Source organism: Saccopteryx leptura, chromosome 8 (assembly GCF_036850995.1).
Source record: "Saccopteryx leptura isolate mSacLep1 chromosome 8, mSacLep1_pri_phased_curated, whole genome shotgun sequence".
Taxonomy (NCBI): domain Eukaryota; kingdom Metazoa; phylum Chordata; class Mammalia; order Chiroptera; family Emballonuridae; genus Saccopteryx; species Saccopteryx leptura.
In genome coordinates, this window is record NC_089510.1 from 62,131,219 (window position 1) to 62,141,136 (window position 9,918).

Genomic DNA, 9,918 nt, shown 5'->3' on the forward strand with positions numbered 1-9,918 from the left:
TAAGACTTGAGAGACACAGGTTCTGCCTTGGTTTGGGGCTATATTACTATATTACTTTAGGCAAAAATTTGTCTGTAGACTGAATAAAAGGAGGTTTCTCTAACTGATATATATGAAGTTGGCTCTATTCTGGTGTAAGTGCAGACACTGTAGGTAATGATAATAATAGGTGAGTGTTTAGCTAGAAACATCTTTCTGCTGTCCCTCAAATCAGCTGCATCTATGTATAATATTGCATCTAGGTTTTGACATAACTATATTCCTCCTGAATATTCTACTTAATAAGAAAGGACCTCCAAATCTTTAATTGTAAGATAGCATGGTAAGAGATCCCATTTTACACATGTATTTTAAGAAAGAAAGAAAAATGCTACCATATCAATAAAATTATGACATGCTATCAAGTGTAAGACCTATTCTAATTTCAGAAATATTAAATATACATAAGAATGAATGAAATACAGTATAATATATTTATTTTTGAATGTTTGGTTTTTTTACATTTTTTGTCATCATGCTGAAGTTGTTTTGCTCAATTCCCCCACACTTTCAAAACAAAATTTGTAAGAGCTGAGGTACTAGATGTTATTGTGTGCAGTTACATCCCTCAGAGGAAGAAAGAATGGTACTATATTTAATGTATTAACAGATAAAAAATTAAAAATCACATAATTAAAGTTAAAAAGTTTAAAGAATTTTTTTAGTTCCTAGCCCCTGCATTTAGAGTTAACAGTCTATCAAGGTAAAATAATCATTTAAATATGCTCATAGTAATCATAAATAATAGTATTAGTAGATATAAAAACTGGCTGATACAAAACGGGAATTTTTGATAAAAGGATTTTTCAGCTATCTGAAACTAACACCAAAATTACATATACACCCATATGTGTGCGCACATTTTACACATAATGTTATTCCAAAAATCTTCTTTAGATGAACTAGTGAATACTTTAAAAATGAAATTCTTTCAGTCAATGAATAGGTATTTAATATAAAAAAATTATATCTGTGATGGTGAGAAAAGAACTCAGAATTGACTTGAATGATAGGGATAAGTATCTTTGCTGTGTTATTTATTGGCCTAGTGACCTTGAACAAGATGCATAAACTGTCAAAATTGTCTATTAAAACTAACTTTATGAATTCACAAAATTTTAATTAATTATAGTTAATTTGAAATTATGTAATAATTTACAAATAGCACAAATTATTATAAACTTGGCTTAGTTTTTACAAATTACAGCAATAAAAGTATTTAATTTATATTTAAAATTATTTAGTAAAATATATAAAGATATATGTCATCTGTATAAAAAAATACCACATCATTTCTCTTATTTTATCATAGGTAAGAAGTTTTCAGTGGGGACTCTAAATTGTGCATGAAAACATTTTGTAAGCTATAAGGTAATGTGGAAAGATTAATGACATGGTATGAAATTGTTACTGAGCTGAAGGCAGGTCTTTGAAGCCAAGTCCTTCCAGGGAACATAAAGCTTATACTCAACAACCATCTAGGGATTTGGGGCCATTTATAGAGACAATCTGCAAAACGTATGTTAAACAACCAAGCGGATACATTGCAATTTGACATTACACAGATAATCTTGGTATTTCAATGAATGATATTTAAACAGGGCGTGAAAGGAAGTTGTTTCTAGTTTTCTTTGATGACTAAAGCAACCAGGTGTTTGAGACACTTGCCTTCTAGGAAGCAGAGGTGAGGATTTTGTGGTCTCTTTATTGGTGCTGCTATTCCACAGCTTTACTGAAATCAGCTCCACCAACAAAAGAACTGAGTGTGGTTATGGCCCTTAGAATTTTAGAAGTGGGGAAATAGTTTCAGATCCTTATAAACTCAAATAAGAAATTTGAAATCCCAATGGATTTCATGCAAGAGCAATTGAATTACAGCTAGTTGCTTTTGTCACTAACATATACCATATATCATCCTCACAAAATACAATGGACAAATATTCATGGGGCTTAGCCATTTATTTAAAAGTCTCTTTGTGTCCTGGATGTGTATCTCAATTGGATAGAGTGTTGTTCAATATACCAAGGTTGTGGGTTCAATCCCTGGTCAGGGTATATATAAGAATCAACCAATGAATGCATAAATAAGTGGAACAACAAATTGATGTCTCTCTCTCTCTCTCTCTCACTTCTCTCTCTTAAATCAAGAAAGAGAAATTAAAAGAAAAATAAAGTCTCTAGGTAAAATTTGTTGTTTTCTGTCACACCTTGTGTGACAGTCATATTACTTTGTTTTGAATATGATCCTCAAAGGAAGATGCAAATTGACATTGACAAATTTAACATTTTCGGTTTTATTTTTTAATTAAATATCAGGAATGCCTTCTTTCCCATTCTCATTAATCAGCAGTAGTAAATTTTCCAAAGTCACAAAGCCAGTTAGAAGAAGAGCCATAACAACTTACGTTTTCAGACACTCAGTTTCATGCTCCTTCAAGTCTAACCTATTTGTGGAAGTATAAAACATTTTTCCGTCTCGAAAACAAATTGCTTATAAAGTAAAATGTTTATGGATGAGGTGTTCCTAATGTAGAAGACACCTGCATTTTAAAATGACTTTCCCTGAATGCTACAAATCAGGAAAAATAATAATTTACTATTATACATGTGTTAACTGATTTAATACTATTTGGAACCATTTACATTCTTTTTCAAAGACTGTTGCCTCCAAAATTGTAAAAATTTGTGTGTGTGTGTGTGTGTGTGTGTGTTTTACTTGGAATTTTCAATCATGCCTCTAGTATCTTTCTTGCAAAAATTTAAGAAGGCAGAAACCTACAGTGACATTTTAAAAGAGGATTCCAGTATTAACAGGGATGTTATGTTTAATAAAGTTATTTAGTTGCCAATGTAAACTCTTTGAGGGTAGGAATTATGTCATGTTCACCATCTCAGCACCCAACAGAATGCATAGTAGAGTCAACATTACGTGTTGAATGAATGCATGGAGCAGCCTTTTGTGGTGGGAGACAGGAATGCAGGGCAGATATTACCATTCCAGTTTTATTGATATGGTAACTAAAGCTCAGGGAAGGGGAGAGATTTGCCCAAGTTTTACACCTACAGCAATATGTAAGAAAGTTCATGCCAAAATCCCAGTATGTCCATTACTCTTTTTCTTAAAAATAATTTTTCTTTCATTATTTATTAATTTTTAGGGAGAAGGGAGAGAGAGAAAAGAGGGAGAGTGAGAAAAAGAGGGAAGAAGCAGGAAACATCAATTTATAGTAACCACTTCCTGTATGTGCCTTGATTGACAAGCCCAGGGATTCGAATCAGCAACCTCAGTGTTCCAGGTCCATGCTTTACCCACTGCGCCACCACAGGTCTGTCCATTACTCTTTCACATTGCAGATTCTCATTCTAATAAAAGGGACTTTTATCGGTATTCCCCAATAATTAATTCAGTACAGTTTAAGATTTCTCTTTATCAAGCACTAGTTTATGTTGAGATCCCTGAACTATTATTGTTACTCAGAAATAGAAAAAAATTTTGTGTATGATTATGTACAACTCTGGTAAGGGCATTTGTTGTTTAATTCTAAATTTATAATAAAGGGAAAAACACAAATCTTTAAAAGTATGGATGGGAAAACTGGCAGAATTACACATGACATGCTGCTTGGCCATTTGATACATAGGAAATTTTTCTGTGGCATTAAAAGGATTTCAAAGGGTTAAGTTGGATAAATGCAGTTAAATAAGGCAAAATAAGCTTCAGGATAATGTGGGATATCATCACCTCCTCCACCCTTTATCCCACTTTGTACTTATATATAATATTTAATTAAATATTGACATACATTTTAATTATGTTAAACTAGGCAATATAAAATGTAAATGAAGGGCCAAAAAATAAATCTTACAATAACAACAGGATGCATTTATTAGATATACACTGTATATCAGACAGATCTCAGGGATGTAAAAGTGAGTAAGACACTCTCCCTGACCCCAGTTGCTCACAGCCTGCTGGGGATGGAAACCCCTTACCCATTGCCCTGCCAGAGTTTCCTCCTCCAACAGCACTCTTCCTGAAGTATTTCCATTTCCTGGAAGTACAGGTTTTGTATATAACCTTTATTTTTTAACCTTTGCAAGTACTTTTTTTATTCTGAAATTCACCTATCTTCTTTCATCTTTTTAACAGTCATGTTAAATCTGTATGGAACATATGATTTTATTGTTTTAATAGATGAGCTGACATGACCTGGGTTACTTTTAAAGCTCTGATCTCCTAACGCAGGGGTCCCCAAACTACAGCCCGCGGGCCACATGCGGCGCCCTGAGGCCATTTATCCAGCCCCCACCGCACTTCTGGAAGGGGCACCTCTTTCATTGGTGGTCAGTGAGAGGAGCATAGTTCCCATTGAAATACTGGTCAGTTTGTTGATTTAAATTTACTTGTTCTTTATTTTAAATATTGTATTTGTTCCCGTTTTGTTTTTTTACTTAAAAATAAGATATGTGCAGTGTGCATAGGGATTTGTTCATAGTTTTATTTATACTCCGGCCCTCCAACAGTCTGAGGGACAGAGAACTGGCCCCCTATGTAAAAAGTTTGGGGACCCCTGTCCTAACGTCTGGGAACGTGTGGATACTTTCCAATACAACAAAATGAATAAGTAGAAAGAAGTTGGTTGGCCCTTAATTCACAGAGACTTCGGTATGAATGCTGATTGGGCATGTTACACAACTTCTACGGTGTATTATCTTTATCAAGAAAATATTGCAAACATTTACTTTGTAGGTTTACTATAAGGATTAGGAATAATGTATGTAAAGTAACTGGCACAAAGTATTCAATAAATAATAGCTATCATTCTGATATAGCCTTCTAAATATAGCAATTTTTCAAAATACCTTTTTTATTTTTATGAAAAATGAACCTTTGATATCTTTGTTCATTTTAAGGAACAAAATTAGTCCCTGGAATATAAAGTATGGCAGATTGATAGAAAATTAGATTTAATAAAGAAAGTAATATTGGTTGGTGGGGGAAGAAATTTTACTAAAGAGACCTAAGTGGCAATAGCTCCAACATTTGATATACATTATCATTAATTGCAGCCATAATATTTATATAAAAACATTAGCATAAACTATAAAGAATATCATAATGGGGAAAAACAAGGGGAAGACATCTCAGTTACCCTCAGAATATAATTATTCTTCATGCTTTAATGAATAAAAATGAATATTTAGTTGAATTTTAATATAATTTTATGACATATTTTTTGTTTTGTAGTTCATAAGATACCTTTATTGACCTCATTTTTTAAAGAAAAGTCATTAATTACATTGTTAAAATCATGACTTCCACATAGTTTTTGCAATACTGACAAGTATAGCATAGTCAAGTTTGTGTCATGGAAGCAGAGCTGCCATGGGTGTTATGTCACAGTTAAGGACCTTGTGACATGAAATAAATACATTTTGTACAAGCAAGTTTGCAGCTGAGAAGAGATGAGCTGTGACGGAGGTCAAGAAAGAGAGGACATCCCTTTCCTATCTTCTAAGAGTCCTGGCATGCATGGACAAGTAGAGCTTGCAGGAAATTCAACCAGTACCATAGGGCCCTAGGGAAGCCTATGAAGAGGACCACAGGAAGCCACAGCTATGACTTGGTGGGTCAGCAGCCAGTGGTGGGCTGGATGATATTTTAAAAGTGTGTTTTATTCACATGTTTAGTGACTTATGTATCATGGGAATATAAAATTTTAGAAAGGAAGGTGGCACTCATTAGAAATTATCAAATTAAAACCCTCAAATGGATGAAGAGCGTGAGGCTCAGAGACAATTAACTTGCCGAGCAGAGAGGAGATGAAGAGCAGATATAAAATGGATGAAACAGAGAAGGGAGGAAGAAGGAGGGAGTAGGGGGAGGCAGGGTTTGGTGCTGAGGTCTGAGCTGATGAGGCATCCACAGGGGAGAAGACATGTGCCTGGGCAATAGCCAGTTCAAGGCACCCAGGCACCGGCAACCACTGACAGGGGTTGCTAACCACGCGGCAGAGCTGTGCCCTGAGAATTATTTGGAGAAAGGTGAGGAGGGCTCAGCTAAAAAATGCCTCTAATCAGAGAGATCTTCAGGCAGTGGGAGTTGGCCTGGGGAGAAGTGTGTCCAGGGCTGGGAAAGAAGATGTGGTGCACCTTTTGTACCCTCCCAGCCTCCAGTTTCTCTGAGGGAGGAGGAATCCCTGGGAGGCTGAGTGAAAGCTGCCCCAGTCAGAACTGAGATCAGAAGCCTGGTTTCTTGACTCCAAAGCTGTGTTCCTCCAATGGCACCATCAAATCTAAGCAAACGCTGTCCGGTGGGTAGGGATCACAGATCATATATATAATATTGGCAAGGAGGTCAAATTAGATAATGCCTAAAGAGTAGCCTCAAGATGCTCTTTGACTGGATGCTTATTTTCCAATATAGGGAAAATTGCTCGACTCCTTAGCAATTCCAGTTATTATTATTATTGCTTTCAAACTTACAGAATATTATTCAGCCCCACTCTATGCTTAAGGCTTGCCTGAAGTTGCACAACTGCATAGTGACAGAGTTTTGGGACTGCTTACTTTGAGTTCTATTCTTTTAAGACAAGCTCAATTAATCTAATTTTATTATACAAATGTTCAAATCACTGAAAGTATTTAAACAAGAAGTTAAATTATAGCCCTGATGTCCCAAACAAACTCTACTAAACATATCTGCTTCTCTTCTCTCTGTGATTCATTAGAGAAGAATCAATTCAAAACCCTGAGGAATAAGGGGGAGAAAGCAAACGTCAACCTTTAACGTCTTAAATAGTTTATTGAATGAAACCATAGGCAATTCACTTACAAAGAGGAGACTGAAATTCATATCCACAGGAGCCTCTCCTCAGGAAGGTTCTGTGATTGCTGGAGGGTAAGTATCAAAGTAAAGAGGAGACACCAATGTGCCTGATGTGTTTGGGGAGATAATTAAAATAAGCCTATCAACTCCATAGCCAATATATACATTAAAATGATGTAATTTCTAGAAAAATAGCTCAGAAACAAATAATCACATTTCTCAATCTATAGAATCTATTACTGTAATTCAAAGGGGCAGCAGTTTGCATTGCTAAACTGTATTTATTACGTGCACATTATTTCCACAGAACAAAACCTGAAACAAAATTTTAAATTTGTTCTTAAAGAGAACTCAAATATATGTTTCAGATTAACTTTCAATTTAACAGCAGAAGACCTTCATCAAATACAGAAAAATAAATGTGATACGTGTACTCTAAACTGTTATTAATATACTTGCATAGCTGAGCTTCATAAAAGGAAAAACAGGATAATTTAGATTTAAAGAATGTAAAACTTGATTAATTTAGAGATGTTTCCTTGGCTGCAATTTTGATAGAAATAAAGATAAGAGAAAAACTTTCTATTTAGGTTTTTATAAATGGGTCTCTTTTGTACATTAAAAAATTTCCTAACAATTAACATCTTTAATAGAAACAAACTAATACTATTAACATGCATATAGAATCATCATTTTGAGTTCCCTTTTTCTTTGTTTTAAAACGAAAAATAAAAGCTAAAACATAATGTAATAAGTATTCAATGTCTGAGCAAACAATTATCTCCACTCAAAGTTTACATTACAAAATTATCTTAGATTTTCTACTCATTTTAGAGATTGGAGATATTACCCCTCCAAAACGTTTTAAATTTTAACAAAATCAAAGTGTAACCAAGACATTTAAAAAGCATTTAAAAATTTAAAAATAGTCAAAAGGGAAAAAACCTTGAAATTTTATCAGTTAGTTAACTATAAACTTACCTTGTGAAACATCAGGAGATTCTAACTTTAGAGTCCTGTCTGTACAGTTTCTCCCAAACTCAGCCCTGATGTTAGTTTTCTCTCTGAGTTTTTATAGTCTCAGTTATACACCTCTTACTCCAATCCCTGCCTTTGCTTTCTCTTACATCATTTCTACAGATTTTCCACTGAACATTTCCCCAAAACTCTCTTTAATCTCTTTCTCTCTCTCTCTCTCTCTTTCTCTCTCCTATTCTTTCTTTTCAGATTTATATCTATTGCTTTAATCATAGCATTTCAGTAAAAACGGGAGTTTGGGCTCTGGGAAAATTTAAGTATACATTTAGCCTTAGATTCATTACCTCTTCTTGAGGTTCTGGTCCAGCTCAGATAATTACAGATGATATTTGGAAAATAAAATGCACTAAGATTTGTTTTAAAAAATTATTAGAGTATTTCAAAGTAAGATTTCAGGAGATTATTATCAGAAACCCAAACCGATATATAAATGTATATTTGAAACCTTAACTTAAAATGATCATCTATGGAAATGGTGAGTAGTTTCAGCCTTTGTCAGGTGAACAGCACAGTGACAGTGGAACTGACAGCTACTTCGTAATTAACATTGCTATACTGGGAAGGCAGTCACTAACAAACCTATAAATACTGAACTGTGACATGTGGGCTATAAATGCAGACATTGTAATCATTCTTATCTTGCTCTTGTTCTCTAGTATTTTAATTTCCTTTTAACTAAAATATTCCTGCCTCTGTCTGAAAGTTTGCTTCATTCCCATTTCCTACTATTCTATTTGCAACTTTACACACACAAACTGTAAAATAGTATTACCAGGTCCTAAAGGTAGTATGCTAATTTGTTAGATGATTATTAACTCATTTGATTTACCAGATCTCCATTTAACAGATAAAAGAAACTGAGGCTGGATGAATTAAGTGACTTTGTGAGCTCACACAGCTAGAAGTAGTAGCAGAGCCAGCTTTCAAATATAGATCTTAATTCCATATGCAGTTCTTTTCCCACAACTTTATGCTGTCTCAGTGTTTAAAAGGCTAGAAAAGAGAATCCAAACCATATTATGTTTTTTCACAAATAGAAATAAATTTGTTCTTATGGTTTTGCTTTAAAAACCATTTAAAATACTATTTGCTAGTATAGGAACTATTACATGGTTAATTTGGATTTAAATGGGGAACTGACCAGAGCTCACTTGAATTGGTGGGACAGTAAAACGCTTCATTTTTATGAAGGGTTTCCAGGGATAACATATGTCTCAACAAGCTTGAAATTTGAGTAGTTGGCAGCGATAATTCACAAGTCAAGATAAAAATACAGCCTAATTGTGGACTCTTGTTTAGACATTACTGCCATAAAACGATTATGTTAGCTTGAATCCGCATGATGGAAAACGCTCAATATAGATTTAATGGATACATCATAATGCTACCAGAAGCCAATATTCTTGACGTACCTTCTACCCTTATTTGAAACGTCTCCTTCAGCATGCTGACAAGTGATATCTGTGGCTGATTTATTCCAGATCTGTCCCTGCTTAGACAGTCCAAAGATTCCACCCTATTTGTGGATTTTGTTGACCTAATTCAAAAGTTTGACTTAACTGTTCTGTAGCAGTAGAAATAGCAAGTTTATTCCAGGAACATAACCATGGTACATTTAAGCCATTTATACAGGCTTCTGCAAATTATATACTCCTATTTAAATTACTTATGCATTTGTACATAATAGAGAAATTCCACTATCTTACAAAAGAGAGTAAAAATGGAAAATTGTGAAAAAATAGAAATAAAAACAACAGTGATAGATGAAAAGACTGAGATGAAAAAGGGAGAAAAATTTGTATGAAAAGTTTTTCATGTTTTAAAGCAGTATTTTGTTCCTCTAACAACCTTGCCAAGGAGGTATTATTATGCACATACAACAGATGAGAAAACTGAAGCTCAGATGTGTGAAATGGTTAGCCTAGGTGCTCACAGCTTAAAAACTATGGGACCAGCTAATCAACAGCCGTCTATAGGGAGAGAACCTTTGAAATAAAAACTAAAATTTCACG

General features: G+C 34.2%; 1 protein-coding gene across 1 annotated transcript in view; it reads right to left on the minus strand.

Annotated features, from left to right (window-relative positions):
* Positions 1-7,902, minus strand: part of OSTN (osteocrin) — a 49,981-nt gene extending 42,079 nt beyond the window's left edge. The window contains exon 1 of the mRNA XM_066347694.1: positions 7,850-7,902. Within this exon, the coding sequence (XP_066203791.1) occupies positions 7,850-7,861 (12 nt within the window). The 5' untranslated portion in view covers positions 7,862-7,902. The remainder of the gene's footprint in view (positions 1-7,849) is intronic.
* Between the last annotated feature and the right edge of the window lie 2,016 nt (positions 7,903-9,918).